The 17,770-nt window shown below is 39.0% G+C and overlaps 1 protein-coding gene across 1 annotated transcript in view; it reads left to right on the forward strand.

The window, feature by feature from the left end:
- The window catches only part of LOC140727045 (NEDD4-like E3 ubiquitin-protein ligase WWP1), a 150,385-nt gene that overhangs the window by 97,862 nt on the left and 34,753 nt on the right, over positions 1-17,770 (forward strand). The window contains exons 16-18 of the mRNA XM_073044242.1: positions 10,426-10,514; positions 12,668-12,827; positions 17,157-17,290. Of these exons, the coding sequence (XP_072900343.1) occupies positions 10,426-10,514; positions 12,668-12,827; positions 17,157-17,290 (383 nt within the window). The remainder of the gene's footprint in view (positions 1-10,425; positions 10,515-12,667; positions 12,828-17,156; positions 17,291-17,770) is intronic.

The following is a 17,770-nucleotide window of genomic DNA, read 5'->3' on the forward strand; positions in this document are numbered from 1 at the left end:
TTCAACCTTTCACTGCTGTAGTCTGAGTTATCTTTCTGCTTCAAAAGGTTAGCAATCACACTGGTGTCTATGAAAATCAAGGTAAGCTGCCTCATTGACTATTGACCATTATGAAGTATTTTGAGATATTGATTCTGGCTAGAATTTACACGTGCTTGAGCAAGGACTTGAATATGATGTAACTTAACTACTGCTGTAATTGGATCCCTGACTTCCTCATCAGGAGGCTACAGTCAGTACGTTTGCTCCTCCCAGGTGATCAACACAGGATACGTTATTAGCCTTGTGCTCTACTCTTTCTACACTCACGACTGTGTGACTAAGCACAACTCAAACACCATTTCTAAATTTACAGATGACACCACTGTTGATAAAATCTCAGATGGCAATGAGTATACGCACATGAGTGAGATAGAATGGTTGATTGGTGTTGCAACTAAAACATTGCACTCATTGTCAGCAAAACCAAGGAATCTATTGTGGATCTAAGGAAAGGGAAGTTGTGATAGCCCCACAAGCCCTCATAGGGGTCAAGGGTTGGCATTTGAAAGGGTGAGCAGCTTCGAATTCCTTGACATCAATATCTCAGATGTTGAGATTTTTTTTTCTTTTTACCTGATTTTGAATTTAAAGTGTGTAAGACCTGTCCACTTGCATCCAATGCCTTGGGCCTCACGTGAAAGTAGAGTGTGCAGTAGCAAGAGGTCCATAACCAAAACAGTCATTGATACCTTACTGATGGGAGTTCTATATTTCTTCGAGTGGGTGTTCTAGGCCATTATTCAGAATCATAATCAGGTTTAATATTCCCAGTATATGTCATGAAATTTGTTAACTTTGTGGAGGTAGTACAATGATAATATAAAAAAATAAGTAAATCAATTACAGTCAATATATATGTATGTTAAATCGTTAAATTAAAAATAGTGAAAAACTAATTTAAAAAAGTGAGGTAGTGCTAATGGGTTCTGTGTCCATTTGGGTCATAGTGTGGATGTACAAGTTAAGAAACAGTATAGGTGTACATTTAGGAGCAAAGTTCAAAGTAAATTTATTATCCTATTGTGTGCATACATCTACTGATGCTTCTGGACACGTTATCAGTGACGTTCTGGAATCATCGGGTGTTTCGGGTCCTTCAGCATCATACGCCCTTCTCCAGGTGACCCAGCCAGGGCTGATCAGACCCCAGCTTGTGTCCAGATGGCTAACTACACATGACTCCATGGCTCCCCTCTCTTGAGCCACAGCCACCTTGAGGCCCTCTCTGCTGCATTGGTGGTACTGCGAATGGCTCTCTTCCTCTCTCCCTCAATGCCCAAATTGCCCAAGTTCTTGCAGGCATTTACAGGAAAAATGAAATATAGTAGAATTTTACAAAAAAAATACATAAAGACTGAAAAACAACCAATGTGAAAAAGATGACAAACTGCAAATAAAAATAATACTGAGAACATGAATGGTAAAATACTCTTGAAAGTGAATCTGTAGGTCAGAGGATCAATTTAAAGTTGTGGTAAAGGAAGTTTATCCACACTGGTTCAGGAACCTGATGGTTGTAGGCAATTAGTGAGTTTAAGGTAATAGAATCCTTAGGAACCAGTGATCACAATATGATTGAGTTCAACTTGAAATTTGATAGGGAGGAAGTAAAGTCAGATGTAGCAGTATTTCAGCGGAATAAGGGAAATTACAGTGGTATGAAAGAGGAGTTGGCCAAAGTAAATTGGAAGGAGCTGCTGGCAGGGATGTCTGCAGAGCAACAATGGCATGCGTTTCTGGGGGGAAATGAGGAAGGTGCTGGACATACATATTCCAAAAATGAGGAAACACTCAAATGATAAAATAATACAACCATGGCTGACAAGGGAAGTCAAAGCTATTGTAAAAGCAATAGAGGATTGGGAAGTTTTTAAAAATCCTACAGAGCGCAACCCAAAAAAATCATTAGAGGGAAAAAGTGAAATTTGAGAGCAAGCTAGCAAATAATATCAAAATGGATAGTAAACGTTTTTTCAAGTATGATAAAAATAAAAGAGAAATGAGAGTGGATAGAGGACCACTAGAAAATGAGGCAGAAGAAATAATTATGGGGGACAAGGAGTTGGCTGGTGAACTAAATGAGTATTTTGCATTAGTCTTCACTGTGTAAGACACTTGCAGTATGCCTGATGTTGTAGTGTGTGAAGGAAGAGAAGTGGGTGCAATTACTATTACAAGAGAAAAGATGCTCAAAAAACTGAAAGACCTAACAGTACATAAGTCACTCGGACCAGATGAACTGCACACTAGGGTTCTGAAAGACGTAGTATTAGAGATTGTGGTGGCATTAGAAATGATCTTTCGAAAATCATTGGGCACTGGTATGGTGCCAGAGGACTGAAAAATTGCAAATGTCACTCCACTCTTTAAGAAAGGAGATTATAGACCAGTTAGCCTGATATCAGTGGTTAGGAAGAGGTTAGAGTCAATTGTTAAGGATGAGGTGATGGAGTACTTGGTGACAGTGGACAAGATGGCACAAAGTCAGCATGATTTCCCCAGCCTGCCTGACAAACCTCTTGGAATACTTTGAGGAGTTTACAAGTAGGATAGATAAAGAGGATGTAGTGGATGTTGTATATTTGGACTTGCAGAAGCCACACATGAGGCTGCTTACCAAGTTAAGAGCCCATAGTATCACAGGAAAGTTACTAACATGGTTAGAACATTGGCTGATTGGTAGGAAGCAGCGAGTGGGAATAAAAGGATCCTTTTCTGGTTGGCTGCTAGTGACTAATGGTGTTCCACAGGGGTCGGTGTTGGGACCACTTCTTTTTATGCTGTATATAAATGATTTAGATGATGGAATAGATGGCTTTGTTGCCAAGTTTGCAGATGATACAAAGATTGGTGGTGGGGCAGGTAGTGTTGAGGAAACAAGCAGGATGCAGAAGGACTAAGACTGATTAGGAGAATAGGCAAGGAAGTGGCAAATGAAATACAATGTTGGAACATGCATGGTCGTGCATTTTGGTAGTAGAAATAAATGTGCGGACTATTTTCTAAATGGGGAGAATATCCAGGAATCTGAATACAGAGTGACTTGGGAGTCCTTGTGCAGAACACCCTGAAGGTTAACTTGCAGGTTGAGTTGGTGGTGAGGAAGGCAAATGCCATGTTAGCATTCATTTCAAGAGGTCTAGAATACAAGAGCAAGGATGTCATGTTGAGGCTTTATAAGGCACTGATGAGGCCTCACATTGAGCATTGTGACCAGTTTTGGGCCCCTCATCTTAGAAAAGATGTGCTGGCATTGGAGAGGGTCAAGAGGAGGCTCACAAGCAATGTTCCCTCTAATTTTTAGTAGTCGGTGTGTGCAAAAATCTTACGTTGTGCAAATTTTTCTCCTGTGACAAAAGTATGTACACACTGAATGCACACATGGCACAATTTATGTAAATACTTGACATAAAACTGCATAGAATAACAACAAAATAACATACATATTTAAGTCGCACAGTTATTTTTTCTCTCTCCTGTCTTTGGCATTTACCCATTCTTTGTAAACTCTACCTAGACTAATAGAACTTCCATCCAATTGATAGCTTTTGATTGCTTTCTTATCTTGTTCATTTTGCCTCGCGCAGAATGAAATGAATCAATCGGTGTCAGGCCACTCTTGCAGAATCTTGCATAGTGCAGCCAGTTCATCAAAAACATCACTTAAAACCTGTAAAGCTACTTTGTATGTGATGCTTATCGATTTCTTGTGTCAGTATGTAGCCACAGGGTCATTTGACTGATCTTCTTCAAAGTATGTGATCAGTGCCTCATAATTTTTTATTCTTGCCTGCAATGCAAAGTGTCTAGATAACTATCTGACTTCATTAAGTGGTCTGAAAGCAACAGCTTCATTTTCAGAGGCCTCTGCAATTTCTTTAAATTTGCATCTTTTAATTGCAGATCGAGAAAACATTGTATAGGTTGTTCTCATCAACGTTTCAATGTCTCTGATTAACTTGACTTCTTTCCATGCAACACAAATCCCCAGTTCTTCACGGTGTGCTACACAGTGTTGCTGAACTAAGTGTGGAATGGCCTGTTTAAGTCTTGCTGCAACAGCATTAACTCTGCCCAACATTACTGACGCTCCATCAGACGTAAATATCACCGTTTTATGGAGGTCAAGTTTCTTCTCTTCATAAAACTGCTTGATCGCTGAAACAATAGAAGAAGCATCACACGCCTGCAGCTGAACTATTCCGCCAAAAAACGTTTTATAAACAGTACAATCTTTAGATCTGAATTTGAAGTACAGATGAGACATTTGTTGACAGATATGTCTGTGGTTTCATCAACTGCTAACGTGTGAAAATCTGCTGATGCTATTTCTGCAAACACGTCTTTCTGAACAATATAGTTGATAGTCTCCTATAGTTGATAGTCTCCAGAAATTCGAACACATAATTTTTGTTTTGCCAACTGTTTAGGAGTTGAACGTACTTTTCCATATATTCATTAATGTGTTGAATTGAATGTAAAGAGTAATTCATTTTAACAGCTAACATCACACTGTCGATAAGAACTTTGATCTCCTCTGGGTTTGATTGTTTTCGCTCTTGCTCATCTGCACTCAACCATAACATGCGTAGCACTCCTGTAACAGGTAATTTTGCAGTTCTTTTGCGCTTCACGCCCTTCGCTTCTTTTGCAATCGACATAGTGAATCAATATTTTTTTCAATAAAAACTTAGTAAGCTATCTACAGGACAGATCTTTGTAAACTTTACGATATGAACAGTGTCCGCCAAAGATGGCTGCCACCATGATGCAGCTATACAAACCAGAACAGGAAAGGTGAGGTAACGTAAATTAGTGACATGCACTGTGGTATTTGAAAAACTGACTAGTTAACAGAAACATTTAGCTAAAAGATTATTTTCAATAAGTATAATTATTAATTACTACATTACTTTAGGAAACTAACCTTTTGTGTGCACATTAAATTCCTTTGTGGGCTGGTTGAAAAATGTGTGTGCGCGCGCGCGCACATGCACAGCTTAAAGGGAACATAGTTCACGAAGATGATTCCAGGAATGAAAAGGTTATCATACGAGGAATGTCTGATGGCTCTGGGTCTGTACTCGCTGGAATTCAGAAGAAAGAGGGGAGGGATCTCATTGAAACCTTTCGAATGTTGAAAGACCTAGACAGAGTAGAAGTGGAAAGGATGAGAAAGTCTAGGACAAGAGGGCACAGCCTCCGGATTGAGGGCCGCCCTTTCAAAACAGACGTGTGGAGAAATTTCTTTTGCCAAAGAGTGGTGGATTTGTGGAATTCATTGCCACATGCAGCTGTGGAGGCCAGGTCATTGGGTGTATTTAATACAGAGATTGATAGGTTCTTGATTGGACATGACATCAAAGGTGTACGGGGAGAAAGCCAGGAATTGGGGTTGAGGAGGAGATGAGACAAAAGGATCAGCCATGATGAATGGCAAAGCAGACTTGATGGGCCATATGGCCTAATTCTGCTCCTGTGTCTTATGACTGTACCTGAATCTGTGATGTAGGATATAAAGCTTCTGTGCCTCCTGCCTGATGGTAGTAGCAAGAAGATGGCATTGCCTGGATGGCATTGAGGTTGGGTGGGACTATAACCAGAGGCCATGGGTTAAGGGTGAAAGGTGAGAAGTTTAAGAGGGACATGAGGGGAAACTTCTTCACTCAGAGGGTCATGAGGGTGTGAATGAGTTGCCATTAGAAGTGTTGCATGTGAGCTTGATTTTAATGTTTAAGAGAAGTTTGGATATATACATGGATAGTAGGGATATGGAGGGCTATATTCCTAGTGCAGGCAAATGAGAGTAGGCAGTTTAAATGGTTTCAGCATGGACTAGATGGGCCAAAGGGCCTGTTTCTGTGCTAATTATCTGTGACTAGTTTGTTGTGGCAGTACTGAATGTAAATCAGGGGTTCCCAACCTTATTTATACCATGGACCCCCACCATTAACCAAGTGGTCAATGGACCCCACTTTGGGTACCCCTGATGTAAATGTACTAAATATTGGGGAGGGCCTTGTATCCACAACTTTCTGTAGCCTTTTCAGTTCCTGTAGTGTTTTCATACCAGACCATTAATGCAACTATTTAGATACTCTCCACTATGCATCTATAGAAGTTTGTCAAAGTTTTTGGTGGACATGTTGAATCTAAGCAAACTTTAACAAAATAGAGGCGCTATCATGCCTTCTTTGTGATGATACTTATGTGCTGGTCCCAGGACAGATCCTCTGATATTTTAACACCAATGGATGTAAAGCTATAGACTCTTTTCACCTCCGTTCCTCCAATGAGGACTGGCTCGTGGAATTCTGGTGTCTTCCTCCTGTAGTCCGTAATCATTTTTTTTTCGGTTTTGCTGATGTTGATTGGCTGTTAATTGGGGAGGGATTTGCCAGGTGAAAGTTAATCTGATAATTGTGAGGTGATGCATTATTTTGGGGGTTTAATTAGGGTTGGATGTGCATAGTGGGGAAAGAGAATAGGGAGCAACATGAAGAGAAATCTTTTTATGCAACATATGATTAGAATCTGGAGGTGTGGTGGAGGCAGGTTTCATCATGGCCTTCATAAGAGAATTGGTTTAATATTTGGCAGATGAAGTGTGCAAGACTACAGAGATGATGAGTAGAACCAGTGAGTTGTTCTGGTACACAGATGACCACTCTATCTATCACTCTATCACTGTAGTTAAAGTATTTCAGTCTTGACAACATCCTCACAAGTTGCATCTGCACTTTCTCCATTCAATTACTTATTGTTAGTATGTGAAAAGTTTTTTTTAAATGTGCAGATGCTGGAAATCTGAAATAAAAGCAGAAAATGCTAGAAACACAAGAAAAACCAGATCCAGAAAATGCTGGAAATGCTCAGCAAGTTATGAAAAGCTATCACACAAGCGTATGTGTAAAAGAAAGAGATGAGGTAGTTAGAACAAGAGAAAGAATGAAGTAGACTGCTTGAAACAGCAAGTCAGACAACATTTTTTATATACAATTATCATTCTGGTTTATGAGCTTTCATCACAGTTGGGAAAGTGAGGTAAGGGCTGTGTTTAAATAGTATGGACAGGGACGGATGCAGAGAAAGGGGATGCCTTTGTTGGAATCAAGAAAGAGTTTTCCAGCTCAGAATCAGAATCAGGTTTATTATCACTGGCATGTGACGTGAAATTTGTTAATTTAGCAGCAGCAGTTCAATGCAATACATAATCTAGCTGAGAGAAAATAATAATAAATAAAATAAACATAATAAATAAACAAGTAAATCAATTATATATATTGAATAGATTATGAAAAAATGTGCAAACAGTAAATACTGTATATTAAAAAAAGTGAGGTAGTGTCCACCTTCAATGTCCATTTAGGAGTCGTCATGGCAGAGGGGAAGAAGCCGTTCCTGAATCGCTGAGAGTGTGCCTTCACGCTTCTGTACCTCCTACCTGATGGTAACAGTGAGAAAAGGGCATGCCCTGTGTGCTGGAGGTCTTTAATAATGAACGCTGCCTTTCTGAGACACCACTCCCTGAAGATGTCCTTGGTACTTTGTAGGCTAGTGCCCAAGATGGAGCTGACTAGGTTTACAACCTTCTGCAGCTTCTTTTGGTCCCGTGCAGAAGCCCCTTCATTTAAGAATTTTCTGGTTAACAGATGTATGAGAACATTTTTATATACATTTGGGGAACTGGCCATTGCTGACTTGACCTTCCATCAGAACTGTCTGGTTCTGATGCAAACAGAAAAAGCTGATTGTTTTAAGATGTTGAGTGTTGAATACTGAAGGCTGCAACATACTAGGAGCACTGGCACTTGCTTGTTTCTTTAACCTTGCATCTGGGATGGGATATGGGCAGCAGAGAGTCACAGACAGTGGGCAAGAGACCAAGTTTTGAAGTAATTATATGTGGAGGTTATTTTTAAATTCAGAAGTAGACTTTATTCATAAAAAAATACATATACAAAGGAAGAAATATTGTAGAAGTAATTTATGCATTCATTGTCAATATATTTAGTAGTGGATGTGGCTCCATAGGGTGATATACCCTATTTGAATGGTTCCCATACACAACTCCACCCCTTCCTGTTTGGGTCTTTCCCCACAGAGCCTTAGTATTAGCTGCACTGAGTGTTAGTGCACCCCAATACATACTCTGCAGCCTGGATCGAGCCAGTCTGCAGCATTCCTTTACAGACGTCTCACTGTGCTAGAAGACCAGCGAGTGTCAAGAAGACAAAAGGGCATCCTTTGCTATTGATAGCCTTCCAGAGGCACTTGCTATCTGCTCAGTGTGTATCCCTGAAACAGGTTAGAGTCCTTTGTTGCACAGCTGCTGGGGATGAACCAGCAAATGGACCCTTGCCTGCATCCTTCTCCACACCCTCTTAGCAAATCTGCAATCTGCAAAGAAGTGGGTGACTGTTTCTTCCTCATTGTAGCCATCCTGAGGGTAGCATATATTGGAGAATAATTTGTTTCCTGCACAGGAAGTGGGGTCTTGGTGTTTGTTGGCAACAAGGTCTTCTACCAGATGGTTTGGACTGTTTGATTAGGGAACAAGCCTAAAGAATCCTTAGTGTACTTGTTCCACAGTGTCTCCTGGAGGTTCTACACTGACCACTGCCTGATGGACTTGTGGTCAATGGTGTTTACTTGGAAGAATTCTTCCACAAATCAAGTCAAGTCAAGTCACTTTTTATTGTCATTTCAACCATAACTGCTGGTACAGTACACAGTAAAATCAAAACAACGTTCTTCCAGGACCATGGTGCTACATGAAACAACACAAAACTACATTAGACTTCAGACCTACACAGGACTACATGAAGTGCACAAAACAGTGCACAAGACAGTACGATAATTAATAAACAAGACAATAGGCCCAGTAAAGGGCAAATTACAGTATAATAATAAATTATGTAAATGTAATGTAAATGCAAACAATGTTTTAGCAGGAGAGGTAGTGTGGCAATGTCCAGCAGGTTTGGATGTTGGATGGCAAAGGGGCCAGGCCTCTTTCTCAAAACTAGGAACAGGTAGAACTTCACCATGTAGTGACACTTGCTGCCCACATACTTTGGTCCACACACATGAAGATGGTCATCAAGATGAGTGCAGCGTTTGGTACACTTTTGTCACTATTCTCTGGAGACTTGTGCATCTTGACCTATCGGACTCGTTTCACCTTGGACTCCCAGATAAACTAGAAGGCAACTCAGGTGACTACTGAGGCAGAGGAGCAGGGGGGCAGACCACACCTGTGCCAAGTACACCGACTCAGAGCATTTCGCTGCTGATGACCAAGTTCCTCACAGTTATAGGCAGAGATGTTGTTTCTGGGGACCAGTTTTTGTTTAACCTTCCCAATCCATTCCAGCCAATCTGATCCATATGCTCAGTACCTTCAGATAGCCAGATCTGACAGTAAAGGAGACAGACAGGCCAGTTGCCAAAAAGCATGGTGTTGCTCATTATGCAGTTGGTCAACTCAAACTGGTTGTAGATACTAATCAGTCAGAGAACTGACCATGTATCTGAGGAGAAGACTGGTACATGGAGGTTTTAGCTTGTGTGCCTTCACTATTTGGCAGTGTCTTGTGCTCTTGCCCTTCCTGATAGATTATTTTTCCCACCCATTGATTTGGACTGTACTGTGGATATCTGTGTAGAACAACTGGGACCAATTTCTGATTCCCTCTCCAAACCCTCATTGGAGCCACGTCCATTTTGCACATGTGTGATATCTTGCTGGAAGTCTCCTGACTAAGCTGACTAATCAGACATCCACACCTCTGTCTTGCACATAAATGGTGATACCTCTCAGGAGTGCAAGGCTGTCAAAGATTCCTTTGCCAAGTATAGCACAGGTTTTGTCAAGAGAGATCACCTATACTGTACTTGACCTGGTTGGTAATGATCTTGAACATGTATTTATAATCCACATTCAAAAGTGCAATTGGTCTCCAATTCATGAAGTAGAATAACTGAAAACAAAATAATTCATAAAAAAACAAGATTTGACTGTATGTAGAAACTAATGCAGCTTCTAATGCTAATATGACATTGCTGATTAGAATTTTCTAGGAGATATTGAAACTTGTTAATGCAAGGGTTTTTTTGAATTATATTTACTGTACACCCTCTATTATAAAGGGGTGTGTAAGTAGTTGATGTTTGGATAAAAAATTTTCTTTAAGATATCAGAGATTGCCTAATGAATGATATGAAAGAATACCGTAATAGTTCCTGTTCAATGTGTATCGTTTTTATGTGCAATTAAAATTGAATTAAGTAGGAACAGACTGAGCATAAATTGCACAAGTTATTCCAACTGACTGTCAACTACTATCAAACAGTTTCATGAAACTTCTTTTTTTTAAACAGATCATGGCCTTAAAACCATATGACCTTCGAAGGCGATTATATGTAATTTTCAGAGGAGAAGAAGGGCTGGATTATGGTGGTTTGGCCAGGTAATTACAGTAACAAATATTTGCAAATAGGGATTTATTTCCAGTGAAGGTCAGCAAAAAGTAATAATTATTGATTCTTTATGCATCTGAAGATCCTAAAAACCCCAACATATATTTGAACTAAGAGCAAAATAAATGGATTATATTTTTTAACCCAAAAAGAACAAAAAAGTAGGCTCATACTATACTGCAAATTAATCCTTTTCAAGATATATTGATTTTCTTTTATTGAAAACTGATTTGGACTTTTGATTCTACTTTTTTTAAGCATCCTACTATATGAAGGAATTTATGCTTCACTAGTTGTTTTGCTAATTATTTTAAATCTGTGAGATCTGATCCACTTGGCAGAGAAATAGTTTCTTTCTATTTGACCCCTGATCAATTAAAATAACTTTACAGTTGGCCATTCCAGCAATTCTATTTTTTTCTCCTTAACTAATGTATTTTATACTTAGTGACACCTTAATAAACCTCTTATAGATCCTCTGCATTTCATAGAAGATAAACAGTACAGCACAGAAACAGGCTCTTCAGAACCAATTAAATTAGTAATCAGATAGCCAACTAAACTAATCCTCTTTGCCTACACAGTCCATATCCATCTCCTTTGAACTTGCCTCCACTTACCTTTAAATGCATGCCCTCTGGTATTAAACATTTCAACCCTGGGAAAAGATACTGTCTTTTGTTTTAGGATATTGTCTTAATGTCTTTCAATATCTGCAATCAGAACTGTTTCAGCTGAGGCCTGACCACGGATAAGCAAAGATATAGCACAATTGCTTAGATTTGTATTCACTCCCATAGTTACAAAGCTTAGTATCCTGAAGTCTCTTGCATATTGTGTTTACTCTTCATGTTACTGGACTTGCTGTACTCAGTTTAAGCTATTTATATATTGCAAGAAAAACAATGATCTTGATATTTGACATTAAAAGGCCCTGTGGCAGAAATCTGTATCTTCGTCATCACCCCTCACCTCCTATCTCTCAGGTAATTTTGTAGCTAAGTTGTCACCCTCCCTTAAGTGCCAACTTTGAGCTTGGTAATGCAAATACATTTCCAGGGTGCAGAAAGCTGAAGAGGAGGCAGTATCTTCTAACAGAGTGAAAAGATATAATGAGAGACCATATAATCTAGTTAGCCTTACACACAGTGGAGCAGATTCTGCCTGTCCCAAGTTAAGCACATCTCAGTTTAAGTAGACATATGGCTTACCCTGCTCTGCCTAAAGCCATCCTTTAGCAGTTACCATTTTCACGTCATGCCATGGCCAATACATTGCTTCAGGAGTGCCAGGGCGAGGCAGGGATTCACATTAATGTTCTTGCACCCAGATTCCCAGTGCAACAGCAGAAAGGAATTTGCAGCAGATTCTCAGGATAACGAGAGTAATGATTCACATTGGATTCTGCATTGCAAAGTGCAACCCCCTAGTCAATATCTTTTTTGAACATATGGGTTGGAGGAGGGGTTGTATCTGTGAGGAAATGGACAGAAAGACTAGGAACATTTTAATAAATCACTATTCTACAAAGTAACACTAAACAAAATACAATGTACTTTGTTAATTTCCTTCTGAAGGTCCATATGTATAACATCAGCCTGTCATTTTTCTTTGTCATTTAATCAGGTTGAATAACTTAATTGTCTTTTAATATTTCACTGTTGACTATCCCTTTAAAAAAAGTTTCTCCATGTGAGAATTAATTATGGCTTGTTTCAATGTGCTTTTTTAAAAAGTTTTCCTACTACTAATATTAGACCAATATACTTGTAGCTGCAAAGAATATTTCTCTCTTCTTTTTGAGGGGTGATTTTATATTACTGGTGCTGCAGTCCACAGAAAGAACTATTATTATTCTATGGACAATATAGTTAAGCCTTTATCATATGGCAAGCATAGATCATTTCCATTTTATTTAAAGGTATTTACACTGCATTTTAAATGCAATAAATGAATTTAGCATGTCTGTTAATAATTTTATAATTAATTTGTTAATAATTATAACATTTTTAAGATAAATTTTAAGCTCTTATCGATCTCGTGTGGAAAATCCGTTTGAGCAATATTGGCAGGATATGTATTTTTAAATAATCCTACTTTGGATGGCAGTGATTAAAAGTGATGTTTAATTTTCTTTATGCAGAGAATGGTTCTTTCTACTGTCGCATGAAGTGTTAAATCCAATGTACTGTCTTTTTGAATATGCTGGAAAGAGTAACTATTGTTTGCAGATAAATCCAGCATCCACGATTAATCCAGATCACCTGTCCTATTTTTGTTTTATTGGACGATTTATTGCAATGGTGAGTACAAAATTCTTCAGTCAGTTGAGCTATTATGCTGTAAAGCACAGAAGTGTTAATTAGTCACTTACTAAGTCTTGTGTTCCTGGAAGACATCTTTTTGAAGGTGGAATAAATCTTTAATGATAGGTTATTTGAAGCATGATTTACATTGTACCATATGGTATTAACATCTAAATGCTGAATGGAAACAATTTCTCTGGGTAATTACATAAAAGGATAAAAAATCATAACCTATTTTGGGTTGATAGAATAAATACTGGGCCACTGCTAAGGAGTTATAGTCTTCCTTCTCTGCAGAAATTGAGCAATGTCAAATTGTGTTTTCAGAATAACTAAAGATTGAGCCATGAATAATGGTTTTGCATGCCCTCTACTGGGTAAATTGTGTGATAGCAGTGAGCTAGATTGCCAGTGGATTCAACAGCTTTTATGAGCAATGAAATAACAACACTTTGAATTTCAGGATGCAGGAGCTTTCACTTCAGTATTTTTCCCAATTGATGATCCCAAAGCGTGTTATCATTGAAGAAGTTGGCAGGGTGGTTAGTTTGTTGTCATCACTCACTGTAAAGGAGACAGTGATAAGTTGCAGAAAACATTTACTATACCTGTAATTTAAGCTAGATTAAATAAATAGTGCCTAAATTGATTAAATTCTCTAGCACTGATATTCAGTCCTCTAATATTCATGGTTTGAAGTGCTGTGGGCTTGAGTTGCTGTGCAAAATTGATTATAATTGACATGAAACACGCACGGGTGCAAGTAATACATGTGCAACTTCCCTGGCATTCCGTAGAGTGGGCCTTGGTCATAAATTTTCTCTGAACAGCAAGGACAGGCCCTGCATCTGGCTTATAGAGATAATCAATTACCTGGAAATTTGCTGGGGAGTTCATAAGACATTGGAGCCATCAAACACACCTCATATGTTAACTCTTCTATTCCCACTTTCATTCTTGTGAACCTCCTCTGGACCTTCTCCAATGCCAGCACATCCTTTCTTGGAAAAAGGCACCAGTACTGCTTACAGTACTCCGAGTGCGGTCTGGCCAATGTCTTAATTTATATTTTATATTATACATCCTCGTTGCTGTAGTTTTGTCCTCTCAAAATGAATGCTAACATCGCATTTGCCTTCCTTATCCTACAAGTCCCTTTGCACCTCTGACTTCTAAATTTGCGCCCCGTTTAGAAAGTAGTTTGCACCTTTATTCCTGCTACCGAATTGTATGACTATGGAATTCCCTACACTATTCCATTGCCACTTATTTGCCCATTCTATTAATCTGCCCAAGTACTTCTGCAGACTTCCTGCTTCCTTGACACTATCTGCTCCTCCACCTGTTTATTACTGTGTGCAAACTTGGCCAAAAAGCTGACAATTCCATCATCCAGATTACTGACATGTAATGTGAAAAGAAGCCATCCCATTACCAACCCCTGACAGCTCAGGACATCTCAGATAACATGGAGTGAAAACCTCATCATGATAACAGATGAGGTGGAGATGGAAGAGCTGAGAGAAGGGAATAGTATCCTTGCAAGTGATGGAGAAGAAGAAGATGTAGTCAAGGTTGCTGTAGTTTTGTAGATATCAGTACATAATCTGTTTCCTGAGATGGAAAGAGCGAGATCAGGAAAGCAAGGGAGGGTGTTTGCTTTGTTGGAAATGTTATCCTGTAGAGGACATGTTCAGTTCAGCATCTGGCTGTCAGCTGGATAAATAATTTTGTGGGTTTAATTTTTGAGGGATATTCTCAGTGTTCTGCTCAACATTTGTACCTTTGCTAGCATTGCTAAAAAGGATTACTGTGACACTTAACTCACTGTTGTTTTTGAGTCTGAACTGTTCTATTTCTCTAAATTACAAGAATGCCTATACTTCACTGACTGAAGCAATTTGGGGAAATTGCCAGGTTATGAAAATAATAAATGGAAAAAAATCTGTACAATACTTTCTAGTGTGATTTCGCAATGATAGGAACACAAACCTATTGTAATTTTCCTGCCTGTATGCTAGAAAATCCATTCACAGATTTGTGCTATTGAACACAATAGTCACAGTGGCAAAGAAGGGAAAATGTAAAATGAGAGTTGTTTAATTGAGTCATGTTTTGGATTTAAATTTTTAATTTTTGTGTTAAATAATGTCTGTTTCAGTTCTAATAGCCTTTGAATGCTTTAAAATGCCATAGACATCTTAAATGAATTCTAGAAGTTTGGCAGATTCGATTAAGCTGGAAGCATGGCTTTGTCATCAAATGAGTTTTCATGCCCACTGCAAAATGAGTCATGTTGCATCTTAAATCATATTGACTGGCTGCACAGTGCCCTTGGCCAGCACGCTTAGTCTTGAGGATCCAAACTAGGTAAAGATCAAGCGACAGGATCTATGCAACAAAATCCAGTATAGGTTCATTATGAGGAAAACTAGCTAAAATTAAATTTGCTGAATATTGTTTATTATAAATGAATAAAAGTTTTGGTGAAGTTCTGTTGTCATTTTGGTTTTCCAGTAAAGCTTGCAAGAATTAGTAAAGTATTTATTGTCAGAGTATGCTCAGATGAATGTGCAATATCTGAACCTCCAAGATTAAAAGCCATTTTAAAATCTGCAAAAAAGTGACTTTTGGTATGGCGCAGTTATAGCCAGCAGCATAATCAGTAAGGGCTCCCAGATGGTCTTATTTCCCCCTAAATAAGAAACGGTTATTTAAATAGAAAACTGGGTCTTGCAGCATGAAAGGGGGAAAAAAAAGAAAGGGAAGAGGAAAATTGCAACAAAACACGAAGTCAAGTGATAAAATACTGACTGACGGTGAGGACACTGACGTCGGCGCTAGCAACCAAGGTGAACACAAGGATATGGAGGCTATTCGTGCAAACATCATGGCCGAAATACAGGTGCTTCGTTCGGACATGGAAAAAGAACTGAGTGATACTTTGAGTTTACTAAAGAAGGAACTGGTAGATTTCAGAGAAGAAATTAACCGGAAGTTGAATGCTATTGTTGGTGATTTAAAAGAAATAACGGGCAGAGTTGAGGATATGGAGCAAAGGGTGACAGAAGAAGTGGAGGAATGGAAGCCCTAGGCCGGGGAGGTTCCTTCCCACATACTGGAACTTCAGGAGAACATTCAAGCTCGAATAGCGAACCTGGAGGCGCGTACACACAGGAATGACATGCGTATCCATGGAATATCCAAGAGTGTGGAAGAAGACAACATACAGGAATTTTTAAAATCTGTGAAAAAGTAAATAAGGAAACAGTGGTCGAATTTGTAGTATGGATGTCCAACAAAAGGGGAGGTGGCAGGCAGGCAAACAATTACAATTACCAGGAAAATGTCAGAGGTGGAGGGAGTAGGAACGTCAGGCATGTTGGGGAAAAAAATCAGGTTATCATGTCTGGTGCAGAGGATAATTTAACTGGATATAGAAAGTATCAATCAGCGATAGTGGTGGGAGAGTAAAGGGAGGCTGTGATCATGAAGAAAGCCCAGGGTGTTTTTGAGGGCGTTGGAGTAGTATTTCTCATCCTTTCCTAGCCTGAAAATGGGAAAAGGCTTTGTGAAGAGAATGTTAATAAATATTATCCCAATATTACCGCCCGTTACACTGCTGGCGATTAGAGCAGCAATGAAGGTCCTTCATCTCTGGTAGTGTTCAGGGCTTCCTTCACTGTGTCAGTAGCTTCTTAATGGCGTTCACTACTGTCAGTCATGCAACTGCCAGGTGGAGACTCAGGTATACCTTTGCACTCAAATGTAGGATGGTTCTTTGTTGCTGTTTGTGTAACAATTTTGTTTCACCAATCTGGGTTGTTAGCCCTGTGCTGAACCTGGAGGACCGGTGGACCACTCTTAGTCTGGCCTCTACCCTTTGACCTGTTTTGCATGGGTAACCCTACCAAGAGCCAAAGAATAAAGCTTTGCCCCAGCCAACATAGCTTTTTTTCCCCAGTCCTGCCAAAGGGTTTTGACACGAAATGTCAACTGTACTTTTTTCCATAGATGCTGCCTGGCCTGCTGAGTTCCTCCAGCATTTTGTGTGTGTTGCTCGGATTTCTGGCATCTGCACATTTTCTCTTTTTGTAGCTTTCCGGTCATTGAGGCACACAAGCTTCCAAATCACAATGAGGTTGTGATCCACTTGGAGGAAGTATTATCCCAATATTCCAAAGAGAGTCAAAATTAATTGCCCATAGATTTGTTTAATTAATATTATTTTGCACCAATAAGATTGGATTTTTGACTTTGTATCCAAATTAGTGTATCAGTATGTCTGTTCTTTATTTAAACAATGCAAAATTGTGTTTTTTGTAGGCTCTTTTCCATGGAAAATTTATTGACACCGGATTCTCACTACCATTCTACAAACGTATGTTGAACAAAAAGCTCACAATTAAAGATCTGGAATCTATTGACCCTGAATTCTACAATTCCCTTATCTGGATTAGGTATGCATTTTGTAGTAGGACTATTAAATGGGTAGATGCATCTTCAGCTCAACTTTAACTCACAGATTGATTTTAGGTGAAGTTTAACAGAAAAGGATTTTGAGTTGATTAAAGTGGAAACCTAAATCTGCTTATGAAGTTCTGTTCAAGTGACATTTTCCAAACTTCTGCTAATATACTTGTTGGTGACTTTGCAAAAAAGCTTGATAAATAGCAGCAAAAAATTGGGCTTTTAATGTTGGCTTTCTTCATTAGCAAAGCTTGGAAAATAGACACCAGGAAAGCATGAATGAGAATCTGCAATATTCCAGTCTAAATATAATATTTTCCCTTCAAAAATTGCTTATGTTTTTTGTTAACCTACTAAATTTAAAAGAAACTGAGAAGCACACATAAAGTGCTGAAAAAAACTGTGCGTAGAATTGCTGGCTGGTTTACACTGGTTTCAATTCGGCTAAATTGGTTTACAGCATATTCTTC

Source organism: Hemitrygon akajei, chromosome 1 (genome assembly GCF_048418815.1).
Source record: "Hemitrygon akajei chromosome 1, sHemAka1.3, whole genome shotgun sequence".
Lineage (NCBI taxonomy): Eukaryota > Metazoa > Chordata > Chondrichthyes > Myliobatiformes > Dasyatidae > Hemitrygon > Hemitrygon akajei.